Genomic DNA, 13,491 nt, shown 5'->3' on the forward strand with positions numbered 1-13,491 from the left:
CACGCTTATGTTGCTAAAGATCAACGGAAAAGAAGGGAACGTTAATAATGCCCATGTTAAAGTAATCCATGATCATATTACATACAATATGTATCATGAGGGATGATGTACATAATACTTATCATGTCATAAATTTCTTACCATACATATTCATGATATTTTGCTCGTCTATCATACGTAGTACATCATGGTGTCTTGCAACGCATAAACACGGCCATATCAACATAGTAATGATAATGAACATCAAACATAAAAGGAAGTAGTTGCATCACATAGTTAATTCAGATATTATAACATACGATTTCTTAGTAGTACAACACACGAATCTCCGATCCCATTTAATATTATTAATTTGTTCCAATAACATTTTAAAAAATATTTAAAAAGGAATGATGAAAAAGACAAAAATACCCACTTAAAAGTAATGGAGCACTTGATTTGTGGTGGCCAATTGAAGGGAAGACGGCAAAAAAAATATTGAAAGTGGTGGTGGGGGCCACCCATATGTTATAGCCACGCATGCTTAGTTGATCATTTTTCATAATTAAAATTTTGGAACTTTCCACATCTTTAAAAATTTAATATTAATAAAACAAATAATATATATATATATATATTTGTAGCTTTATTTAAATATAAATTGATATGTTTTTTCTGTAAAATAAAAATATCAAAATATAAAAAATATGCCAACTTTATTGGTAATAAAATTCATATACTTTCAATTTAAATAAATAAGATAGTAAAAAGTATTTACGGCTAGGGCTACTGGAGCATCTAATCTCATTCATTCCTCTAGCTTCATCTCTCAGTATCGATGTCGACCCAACAAAGTTCGTTCCCCTAGCTTTGTCTCTCAGTATCGATGTCGACCCAACAAAGCTTGTTTCCCTAGCTTCGTCTCTCGGTGTCAATGCCGACCCAACAAAGTTCGTTCCCCTAGCTTCCTCTCTCAGTGTCGATGCCGACCCAACAAAGTTCGTTCCCCTAGCTTTGTTTCTCAGTATCGATGTCGACCCAACAAAGTTTGTTTCCCTAGCTTCGTCTCTCGGTGTCAATGCCGACCCAACAAAGTTCGTTCCCCTAGCTTCCTCTCTCAGTGTCGATGCCGACCCAACAAAGTTCGTTCCCCTAGCTTTGTCTCTCAGTATCGATGTCGACCCAACAAAGCTTGTTTCCCTAGCTTCGTCTCTCGGTGTCAATGCCGACCCAACAAAGTTCGTTCCCCTAGCTTCCTCTCTCAGTGTCGATGTCGACCCAACATAGTTCGTTTCTCTAGCTTCGTCTCTCAGTGTCGATGTCGACCCAACAAAGTTCGTTCCCCTAGCTTCGTCTCTCAATGTCGATGCCGATCCAACATAGTTCATTCCCCTAGCTTCGTCTCTCAATGTCGATGCCGACCCAACATAGTTCATTCCCCTAACTTCGTCTCTCAGTGTCGATGTCGACCCAACAAAGTTCGTTTCCCTAGCTTCGTCTCTCGGTGACGATGTTGACCCAACAAAGTTCATTCCCCTAGCTTCGTCTCTCAGTGTCGATGCCAACCCAACAAAGTTCGTTCCCCTACCTTTGTCTCTCAGTGTCGATGTCGACCCAATAAAGTACAATTAATGTTCCTTTTCGAGAGGAACAATTTTGTACCTAACTCCACTCACTACGGAAATGGATAAAAGAAAGACCCTCAAAGAATTCGGTACATAATTGTGGGCTCAAAAAATTTATTACGGAGCAAATATGTTTATAAACGATAAAAATTAAAACGTTTAAGTAAAAAGAAATACTAAATTAAAAATATAGATTAATTTTTTTATGAGAAATTTCAAAACAAATTTCGATTCTAATCATGGAGTGTTTACGGCCTAATTGGTTGAAACTTTACAACTATCCAACTTCTACAAAAATCAGATTTCGATTTCCCATATTCCTTCATCACCAAGAACGCATCAAAGCCCAAATCTCCTTCTTCCATGGCGGACTCCGACAACGACTCCGCCGGCGGCAACCAGAAATCGCCGTCGCCGCGGGAGCACGACAGACTCCTCCCAATCGCGAACGTCGGCCGGATTATGAAGAAGGCCCTCCCAGGGAACGCGAAAATCTCAAAGGAAGCCAAAGAGACCGTCCAAGAATGCGTCTCGGAGTTCATCAGTTTCATCACAGGCGAGGCCTCCGACAAGTGCCATAAGGAGAAGCGAAAGACGATCAACGGCGACGATTTGCTTTGGGCCATGGCGACGTTAGGGTTCGAAGATTACGTCGATCCTCTCAAGGTTTACCTCCAGCGTTTTCGAGAAATTGAAGGCGAGAAGACTACGCTCGCCTCGCGCGACGGCGGTAGCGCTTCCGCTTCTACAGCTGCGAATAGTGCGTATTTTGATGGCGGCGCTGAATTTGGTGGTGGGATGGGAACGATGATGACGATGAATATGCCTCCAAGTGTTTATGGTTCTAATGGGCCACGTTGGGATGGGCCTGCATTTAATTCTACGGGTCGGCCCAACTAGATGGCTAGCTTAGCCCATTGGATTTTATTGGGCCCGGCTCAATAAATAGTACATGGGCCACCATCACCATCCAGGCGACTGCATCTGCGAAATCTCCATTTTAGCCATCCAAATATAGTTGACTTAGACAAATAATATGAGGTAAAGTATTTCATAAAATGTATTTAAATTCATAATTATAGAATTTATATAAACTTAAATTATTATTATGGCTTGTTTATATTTTTCTTAGAGGGCAATTTTGAGATTTTCTTCACTTTTTTTTTTTATTATTTTTTCGACAGCTTTTCATTTAATTAATTTTTTAAATCTAGAATTTAAATAAATATAATTATATTAATTTAAACTATGTCATAGATTTAATGTCTCGTTATTTCGTTGTATTATAAAAAGTATGATAAAATAAATAGATATTTATTCAATATTTGATTGTCGTCTATATTTAAAATCTTATTTGTCGGACTATTTATTTATTTATTTTAGTAAAAGTGAGAAATGAGTAAAGGGGAAGGGGTTGATTGATGGAGACGCGGCCAATCATGGGTGACGCTGCCACGTTGATAGATAGTTCTCCTCTTATCCATTTTGGGATAACTCATGCCACGTTGGAAATTTCATTTAATCTTAATTACAACTTTATTAATATTGGCCATTACTCAATAATATGATTAATTAATGCTTAAACTAAATAAAATTATACTAAACTTATAGTTTAAATAATTGAAGAATTGATTATTACTTTTAATCTTAATTTAGTAATATTTAATAAAAATACCAGTCATTCAGACAACGATTTTCTCTTTTCTATTGAATATAATATTTTCAAAGAGACAATTCATATTATTGTAAATTTTAGGGGTGCACAAAGAATCCGGCAACTCGATAACTTGAAAAGACCCCATCCGAATTATAAGGGTTGGGTTGAGTTTGATTGATTTTCGCATTGGATTGTTTTATAGTTTTACGAACAGATGAGTTCAGGTGGGTTTCAAGTTTAAGGGGGCGTCTAGTCGGGTTAACCCAACCTGACCCAACACTTCTAAAGTACGTGCGCCCAGGACTAACCCAGCAGCCGCATACCTCCATCTAACGATGTCCATCTGTGTCTCGTGATTTGACACCACACTCGTCGCTCACTCATCACTAGCTTCCATCCATGTCTAATGATCCGATTCCATGTTAGTTGCTAGCCTCCATTCGTGATCTAATGCTAACCTCATCATTATCAGTGTTGTCGTATAGCTAGCCTCTATTTGTCTCATATGTTATTGTCCATGTTGGCATCAGTGCATGGTCGTCCAACCTCTATCCATTGTCATCCATGCCAATTGCCACGCCAGTCGTCTAGTCGTCCACTCGTATGATGAGAAGCGTCGTGAGGAACAACATTCGGCTTCTAACTTGACCTATTCTTCTAATTAAACAATGAGTTATGGTAATGAATGAAACCATTTTATGTTCTCTTTGATCTAACAGTAGATCTTTGAAGTTTGTTGATTTTCATTTATCATTCCATATATTTACCAATCTTGAACCATCGGAAGAAACCTCTAAAGTCTATCTAACGAACTCGAACTTTTAGGTCAATCCAAAAAAAATTTTAATTCGATTCAACCCGATCCATGTACACTCCTAATAAATTTTGGTAATTTTTATTCATAAAAATCTTTTTTATAATAATTTAATACATTTAAACTTTTAGTTAAATTTTAAAAACAAAAATAAAATTTTGAAAACTACTTTATTTTTTAATTTTCAAAATTTGAATGAAATTCTGAAAAAAAACATAACATAAATTATTTTCTCTCCACTAATTTTTTTTCCAAATTTATTTTTCTGTATGAAAAAAAATAATTTATGTATTTACATACCAATTAAAATCCTAAATTAATAATTATAATCTTAACTTATAATGACTTATAACAAATGTGAAAGAATATTGTTAATTATAATACAAAATCTTATTCCAGAGTCTAAATTGATCCATGGTTTTAATCAATATGTTTTTAAAAATAATTTAGGGATTTAACTGCAAAATTTAACGGTACAACTTTTTTTTTCTTTTTAATTTTTTAATAAACATAATCTCTAAGAACGCTTCATAAAAATCACATTCGATTTGATCGTTTTATTATTATTATTATTATTATTATTTTCTGAGAGTTACTTTTTCTTGATTTTTATTGACAAGTGGAGCGTAATAAAAGATCGTATATAGAATCACAAAACCAAAATTTGAAGTCTTAATCCGATTTCCCAATAAAAGATCGTTCAGAGTTACTTCTGTTCGTTAGATTTTTGTAATCGGTTCGTGTTCTTCATAACGAATTCCCATGTTCAAATTGTTACAACCGCAACGGAAAATCGGTCTCGTTCTTGATCTTTCACTGGAAAATGCGACTATATTAGTTCCACTCCCCACCATCAGTATCATATGATTTCAAAGCCTCAATCCATTACTCCATTTCTGCAGATCAGTCGAAGAATTCTCGCGTTTCTCTTCTTTCCTCTCTCTTGCGATGGCTACGGTGGAGAGTGGGGGAGTGGTGTGCAGGTGCCGAGAAATGGGGAGCTGTTTTCCTGGAGAAGCTAGGTTTCAGGGGAAGCAGATAATCAAGAAGAATCTTTCGAGTTTTTCGACTATTCCATTCTTTAGGAATGGTTTTGTCGATAGACGGCGATTGACTGCGCGCAACAATCGCATTATCCGGTATAATTTTTTCTTTGGTGATTTTGTTGTGTTCGTTTCATAATGAGGGGAATTCTTATTAAGAAGCCCTTCCAGTTGATTTGGAGGGGTTGAGGCGAAGATTAGAAGTTTGTTACTGTTATGATGATAAATGGGGGTTTCTTTTGAATTTAATTACGGAAAGCTTGAAGTTCTTGTGTTCATCACTTGAATTCTTTCTTTGCGAGTCTTGAGATCGATTACTGTTCTTCGTTGCTGCTGTTTGTCTCAGTTTCATTACAGATGTAGAATTTGTGCTTCGTTTTGTCTTTCTTGAAGACAGGGATTGAAATTCGTATGAATGTGAAAAGTTCTTTATTCAATTCAAAGATCTTTTCAAAATTTTCAAGATCTTGGGTTAGATAATCATAAGCCATCTCAAACTCTCTCTTTTTTTACTGATTCTAGAGGATATACAAGATTGTGCACTATTTAGACATTTGCATGTTTTATTTCTTGATACTGTAAGTTTTTTTTATGTTTTGCTTCATAGTTCAAGTAGGTTCCATTATGTTAGTGGTTGCTTGACTAGAATGAACAAGAATTTTTTATGATAAATGACATTGTTGCTAAGAACATTGAAGCTAAGAACATTGTTGCTAAGAACATTGAAGCTAAGAACATTGAAGCTAAGAACATTGAAGCTAAGAACATTGAAGCTAAGAACATTGTTGCTAAGAACATTGTTGCTAAGAACACTGAAGCTAAGAACATTGTTGCTAAGAACATTGAAGCTAAGAACATTGCGATCAGCTCGTAGAAACTAGGATAGCTGTATAAGTAATTTTTAGTTGGGATCCTGTACTTCAAGGGATATCTTAATTCCTGTCACATTATCGATGGTGTTTTTTCAGAATGGAAGCCCGGGAGAAATCAAGATCAAAAATAGTGAATTCATCAAGACGCAACAAAGTCCCAGTGTTTATGATGCTGCCTGTCGATGTTTTTGAAACGGGTCCTTCTGGGAAAATGAGGATTCCTAGGTAAGCCCCTTGATACTCACTATCTCATCTGTTATGCTGTTGATTTGCAAAACAATATGAAGAAAAACATGAATATATTATGATCTATTCTTGAGTTTCATGTGCCGATCTTCAAATTTTTGTTCCAAACTTTGGGCTTGGAGAAATAGTTAAGATGTTACTCACTTGTTGCTTCAGATTCAAGGCCATAAGAGCGTCCCTGAATGCACTCAAGGTAGCTGGTGTACATGGAGTAGCAGTGGAGGTTTGGTGGGGAGTTGTAGAGCGTTTCTCTCCTTTGTCATACGATTGGTTTCTTTATGAACACCTTTTCAAATTGGTATCTGACTGTGGATTGAAATTGCATGCTGCCTTGTCGTTTCATTCGAACATGCGCTCGACATTTAGAGGAAAAGAAGGTGTGAGTCTTCCACAGTGGATTCTGGAGGTTAGTTTGAATTGAAACGGCTTAGATTTGTTGAATGAACTTTTACAATCTCAATGCTATCAAGATCAAATGATATCATACTATTATTCATTGGTGGCTTAGATTGGTGCTCACAACAGAGATATATACTATCAAGATCAAAAGGGAATGTCCAATGATGATTACCTTACTCTAGGAGTGGATAATTTTCCTCTCTTTTCTGGCCGAACTGCGCTCGAGTGCTATGGTGACTTCATATTAAGCTTTGTTAACAAATTTGATCACTTAATTGGAGATTTGATAGAGGAAATAAGCATTGGTCTTGGCCCTTCTGGAGAGCTTAGGTACTTTTATTGATATCTGAACTAGAATTTCAATGGTTTTGCTTGAGAGCTTAACCTTTTACAGGTACCCTGCACATCCTTTTGAAGATGGTAGATGGAGATTTCCCGGCATTGGCGAGTTTCAATGCTATGACAAATACATGTAAGTCAGAAGCTTTTCATTATAATCATGGCTTTCTTTCAATCCTAACTTTCAGTTTTCATTTAGGATGGACGACTTGAAGATGGCCGCATGCCGTGTAGGCAAGCCTCAATGGGGCGAGCGAGGACCGCAGAATGCTGGCGGCTACAATAGCTCCCTTTCTGCTGCTCCTTTCTTCAAAGAGGGAGACGAAAACTTTCTCTCTGATTACGGACACTTTTTCCTTGTACGTATTAACGTACGAAAGTTTTTTTCAAACGCACGAAATTCGATCTGTTATTCGTAGCTTACATAGCAGAAAGTTGTTTGTAGGAATGGTATAGTGGTAGATTGATTCATCATGCAGATGCTATTCTTGAGAAGGCAGCTCAATTGTTGAAAAAGTATAAGAAAAACAATCTGCCTTCTGTTATATTAGTGGCTAAGCTTGGTGGTATATACTGGTGGTACAACACAGTATCTCATCCCGCAGAACTTACTGCTGGTTACTACAATACCGAAAGCAGGGACGGTTACGATCCTGTTACGTCAATGCTGTCCCGACATGGTGCAGCGTTACACATTCCGTAAGATTCTGCCCTCAAAACTGTTATACACATTCCTCTTAGATGGTTCATGTATCTGAGTTTTTATTTGCAGCTGCTTAGAAATGGCGGACAGTGAAACACCAGCATCCTGTTTCTGCAGTCCAGAAAGATTACTCAAACAGATTGTGGGAACTTCAGAGCAAAATGTCATTCATTTGACCGGGAGGAACACGAACGAGCGGTTCGACAAGGTAAATGCAGCGAGTTTTGTGGTTCCCTTGTGTGCAAAATTGTGTGTTTTGATGAATTTTGTGTTGGTTGCAGGATGGATTCTGGCAAATTCATTACAATTGTTGCCGTCCACTAGCAGCAGTTGTTAAATCCTTCACGTTTTTCAGAATGAATGACAAGATTTTTAGGTTAGAAAACTGGAATAACTTTCTCCCTTTCATTAGAATGATGAGCACTGACCACTGACCCGTAACATAGTTTTAACCCTTTCACTTACTGTAATCAAAACAACAATTGTTCATCACTATTAATATTCATTTGGATGTTCAAACAATTCTTTACTCTCTCAAAACATAATTTATGATTTTTTTTTTTTGAAGAAAAAATTAAAATAAAATAAAACCCGACGATGAATCATGACCTTGACTGTCTGATCTTTGCCATCGTCTACTCCTACCCCTTCTTTCAGGTTCTTATTCAGCCCTTGATCTCGCCATTCGAGTTTAGAGCTTTCCATCGTCTACTTCGTTGGGTTCGATATTACTCAAGCCATTGTTCTTGAGCAACATTTTTGAAGTTTAAAAGAAAAAATTAATTTTTTTTAGACGTTTCAAGGATATTAATGAAAATTTAAAAATTTTAAAGTATTTTTTTTTAATTTTTTTAATTTTCCATTGGTTTACTCTTCTTTGAAGTAATCAATATTTTCCCTCCCATCCTTTGACTTTGCCCTTTCTTTATTTACAATTACATTTACCAACTTATCCTTTATATCAATAAAATAATATAGTAAATAATAGAGTTTTAAACTTACGTATGCTCTTATACTTCTTTTTTAATATATAAACTTATTAAAAATGAAATGAAATTATATAATATATCAAATAGATAGAGACTTGTAAAAAGTTGGACGATGAAAAATCCTCTCCATTGGTCTTGGAAAAGCCCAAAGCATTATGCTCAAAGTGGACAAAATCATACCATTGTAGAGAGTCGTGAGTCATGTCTTAAACTTAGTCATGCCAATAGAATCTTCTAATGTCGAACAAAGGACTCCAAAAGAAAAAGTCGAAGGCATAGTAAAAAATGACTAAAACTCCAAAAGAAAAAAGGAGTCGAGCCTCGATTAAGGGGAGGCATACTTTTTTCGAGGAGAGGTATTGGATGAAAGTCCCACGTCGACTAATTTAGTAAATGATCATGAGTTTATAATCAAAGAATATTAAGCCTGCTGGGAAAGTCCAAACCACAATATCATACCACTGTGGATGTGGAGAGTCGGATTCGTCTAATATAAATAAAAAGTTTGTTAAATAATAATACCCATAATAATTTGGCGTGGAATTGTATGCATGAGGATCCATTGATTAAGATGTGCTTCATTATTATTGCTTCAAGCTTACGATCACTCATTTCAAATCCCATAAAAAACCCACAAATTTCCCACTAATTTCCTCACACACCCAAAAATGTATCCCTTCATCATCTTCCTCCTCTTATTCCCTTCTCTCTTCAACTCCCAACCCACCAGTTCAATCCTCCCTCCGGCTCCGGCTCCGGCTCCGGCTCCGACTACCCACGACCCGACCCAACTCAATCTCACGCTCTTGCTTTCCACCGCCGGCTGCACAGCCTTCGCCCAAGCCCTCGCCAATTCCACTGCCCAAAAGGCCTTCAACGACGTCGTCCAAGGCGGCTTGACGGTCTTCTGCCCAAGCGACGTCGTTTGGGACAACTTTTCGTCCAAATTCAAAAACCTGACTCTTCCCGCCAAAACCTCTCTCCTCGAATTCCACGCCGTTCCCATTTATATGCCGTTGCCTGTTCTAAAGTCCAATAACGGCGTCACCAACACCTTGGCCACCGACGGTGCCGATAAATTTGATTTCACGGTGCAGAATGACGGCCAGGATGTAACGATTTTGACCAGCGTCGTGACGGCTAAGGTCGGTGGGACTGGTTTCGATGAAGCTCCGTTGGCTATTTTTTTGGTTGATTGTGTTTTGGAACCCGATGAGTTGTTTAGTGTCCATGCGGTGGCGCCGGCGTCGGCCAAGGTCAAGAGTCGGTCGGATATGGGGTCGTCTCCGCCGTCCGCGGAATCTCCTGATTACTCTCCGGCGGATCATGACGGTGACGGCGATGGAAACTCTGCCGTTAGAGTTGATGGCGGGGAGTTTTATCTGGCGGCTGTAGTTTTGACTACTTGGATGGGATTTTTACAGCTGTAATTGTTTATTTATTTATTTACTGCAATCAAAATGAGGAAGATTTATTTCTTAAATTTTATGAAAATGTCGTCCAAATTTCAATTTTTAATACTTTTTTAAAACTTCCATCCCTCTATATTTATTTTTTTATACATATATATATATTAAATATGGGATAATGTGTTTTAACGTTAAACTATTATATTATATTTTTGGTTAGATATTATTAAATTTATTAGAATTCTTACATAAATTATATTAAAAATAAAAATTATTCATTAAAAAAAATATTTTTTTAAAAAGTATATAAAATGATGGAAAAAAATTTATTATAGACGATTCCATTCTTAAATCTCTTTTTTAATCATAAAAATTTTGCAAAATAAAAATTGAAATAAGGTGATATGGAAACGGAGGTCTTTATTCACGCCTCACTTAAACTCAATTTTAAATCTTTAAATTTACTCTTTATTGTATTAAAACTTATAATTTTTTATAAATAATAAAATAAGATTTATAACTTTTCACTCAACTATATCAAAGATGAAATTTATAAATATACCTTTGTTTGAATTTTTTTTATAGAATATCTAAAAAACCTTTTAAATAATAGTTTTTTTTTTTTAATTCAATTTTTTTTGTTGGTCCAAAACTTAAATGTATTCATAATAATAGTATTTTTAAAAAATAAATAATTTTTTTTAAAATCTAAATTAATTATGACTAATAGTAACACAATGTCAACCCATATATTATAATGATAATACTCAAATTTTCGTGTAGTGAAAGCTTTTTCAAAAGGTAATTAATTAATTAAAATCGTTTTTTATAGAATATTGACCCATTTTTATTAATTATTCAAAATTTATAATTATGAAACAAATGAAATGATTATGATTTTTTTTAATAAATTTTTTTATTAGTTATCTATAATGAATGATGCCATAAAATTAATATATATATATATATTAATCTTTGAAAATTATTTTAAAATCAATTTAAATTTCAAATCAACCCATAATAATATTAATATTTATAATATTAAATTTAAATATTATTTTCAAATCCACTAACAAAAAAAATTATAATATTTTAATTAATAAATTCAACATAAAATAAATATTGATACACATTTATCTAATTAAAAGTTATCTGGATAAATATATTTTAATATTACGAGAGTGAAAATTCTATAATTAATATATATATATATATATATATATCACCTTTGTTATGTGTAAACAAATTTTATTATTAGTATACGGAATAAAATTGTTTATTTATACATACATTCAAAAAAAATTATTGTTAGTATATGAATAACTATATGGGTCAATAACTAACTTTCGATAGGTTTGGAATAAGAGAATTGTTAAAATGACACAATTAAACAAAAACAAATAAATAAAAGTAAAGAGTATGATTATCATATTTTGTGGAGGATTTGAATTTATATTTTCAACAAATAAATTAAACAAAAAAAAACTATAAAAAGTTGAAGAGGACGGATCATCGAGTGTTAAAGATGACGGACTCACCCAGAGTGCTGAAGACCACGGACTCTGCGAGCCTAGACAGAGTAGAGTGCTAAGCACGAGTCAATGAAACCTAGACAACCAACTACCAAGTGCTAAAGACGAAAGTCAAGACTCAACCCAAAAGCCAACTAACCACTGAACCCGAGAATTGACTAGAGAAGGCAATGCTGCAATGTCGAATCCATGAATAAGAAACTTGAAACTAAGAATGCCGAAGGTGATATTGCGATGTCGAACCCGTGAATGGAGTTAGCATAGGCCCAACAGCAAGCTGCAAAAAACCTTAGACTCATGAATGAAAAACTTGAACCTGATAATGGAGAAGGCAATGGCGAAGGCGACGCTAAACCCGTGAATGGAGTTGGTGTAGGGCCGTCAACGAGCTGCAAAAAAATCTTAGATAAAACATGAATATCACAAAAAGAGGAAGAAAAGAACTAAGAAATGAAAAGGAAAAGAAAATGTATCACATGGTTTGCAGTGGTTGTGATTCGAAATTTCATAAAGGACACAATGTATAGTGTACATGTACACTGCGTACCTGCGTAACTACAATCTGCCTTTGATGGCTGTCATGTACACTCCATTGCATGACTGCAATCCGCCCCCTTGAGGCTGTACAAATAAACTGCATGTCGGCATTCTGTCTATGAGGCGGTACATGTACATTGCATGCAGGTTGTACATGTATACTGTAGGGTTGCAATATGTTGTTGAAGGCTGTATAGGTACACTGCAGGTTGCAATCTGTCGTTGAAGGTTGTACAGGTACACTACAAGATTGCAATCTGTCGTTGAACGCTGTACATATACACTGCAGGACTGCAATTCGCCCTTGAACTTATACACGCATGTTGCAATCTTTCTTGAAGGCAGACAAAGATTGTACATACACAACATGGCTACAATCTACCCATTTGGTTGTACATATACACTTTCATGGTTCCAATCTGCCCATTAGGCTATACATGTACACTACATGACTATAATTTGCATGTACGTACTACATGGCTGCAATCTGCCAACCATTGAGGTTGTTCATGTATACTACGTCGTGGCAGTCTGCAGGTACACTGCATGGCTGCAACCTGCCATCAAAGACTATAGATGTACACTGTATGACTGCAACATGCATTAAAGACCGTACATGTATACTGCAATTTATCTTGAAAGCTGATGCTAACCTGTATTTTCTCATGTAAATAGGTTTGGATTTGAGTCCAGTTAAAAAACAAAAAATTAGGGCTAATGACTTGGTATTGGGTAATGAGTTGGGCTAAAGAAAAAAAAAACATGAATTTATCGGTTAACCCATGGACTTTTGTATATTAAACCCAAATCAGAAATAGTTGAAATTTGTGATTTGCTTTTTGCACGCAAATTACTAAATAAGTTAATTATTTTTATTTAATTATTACTTTATTTGAATATTTTATTTACTCTTCACTCGTTTGTTAGGCTAAAGATAAGAAAGGAAGTAAGAAATAAATGATGAGATTTGATATTTATTCTTCAACACTTATCAACAACTCAATAAAAGTTGCAACGGTCAGATTTATATTTTTCGATCCTACTCAATTTAGATTTATTGTTCAACACTTGTCAACAACTCATTATATCCGTTTTAAAACAGAACGATTAAAACAGATATTCATTGCTTTTGAAAGAAACAATAAATTATGTCAACGAATTTGAGTATGCATGTCATCCACTTGGTTTATAAATGTAAATCAGTTTTTCAACGCTCATATTTCAATGCAAGTCTAATAAATTTCTTTTACTTCAACTACTTTTTAATATATTTTATGATGTAAATAAACAGAATATAATAATTGGGTCAACACCATAAATAAGTTTAAGTGAAAATATAATACAATT

General features: G+C 35.1%; 3 protein-coding genes across 3 annotated transcripts; all 3 read left to right on the forward strand.

Moving 5' to 3' along the window:
* Window positions 1-1,826: 1,826 nt before the first annotated feature.
* LOC111453989 (nuclear transcription factor Y subunit B-3-like) lies at window positions 1,827-2,718 on the forward strand. Its single transcript, XM_023095248.1, has one exon. The coding sequence runs from the start codon at window positions 1,968-1,970 to the stop codon at window positions 2,502-2,504; it is 537 nt and encodes a 178-aa protein (XP_022951016.1). The 5' UTR covers window positions 1,827-1,967; the 3' UTR covers window positions 2,505-2,718.
* A 1,999-nt stretch (window positions 2,719-4,717) lies between these two features.
* Window positions 4,718-8,194, forward strand: LOC111453971 (inactive beta-amylase 4, chloroplastic). Its single transcript, XM_023095229.1, has 10 exons — window positions 4,718-4,871; window positions 4,978-5,214; window positions 6,087-6,215; window positions 6,393-6,642; window positions 6,745-6,965; window positions 7,030-7,107; window positions 7,174-7,333; window positions 7,420-7,673; window positions 7,747-7,885; window positions 7,959-8,194. Exons 2-10 carry the CDS (start codon window positions 5,024-5,026, stop codon window positions 8,109-8,111), a joined length of 1,575 nt encoding a protein of 524 aa, XP_022950997.1. The 5' UTR covers window positions 4,718-4,871; window positions 4,978-5,023; the 3' UTR covers window positions 8,112-8,194.
* A 1,043-nt stretch (window positions 8,195-9,237) lies between these two features.
* On the forward strand, window positions 9,238-10,151 carry LOC111453980 (fasciclin-like arabinogalactan protein 1). Its single transcript, XM_023095237.1, has one exon. The coding sequence runs from the start codon at window positions 9,335-9,337 to the stop codon at window positions 10,094-10,096; it is 762 nt and encodes a 253-aa protein (XP_022951005.1). The 5' UTR covers window positions 9,238-9,334; the 3' UTR covers window positions 10,097-10,151.
* The last annotated feature ends 3,340 nt before the right edge of the window (window positions 10,152-13,491 follow it).

Source organism: Cucurbita moschata, unplaced genomic scaffold, assembly GCF_002738365.1.
Source record: "Cucurbita moschata cultivar Rifu unplaced genomic scaffold, Cmos_1.0 Cmo_Scf00001, whole genome shotgun sequence".
Classification (NCBI taxonomy): domain Eukaryota; kingdom Viridiplantae; phylum Streptophyta; class Magnoliopsida; order Cucurbitales; family Cucurbitaceae; genus Cucurbita; species Cucurbita moschata.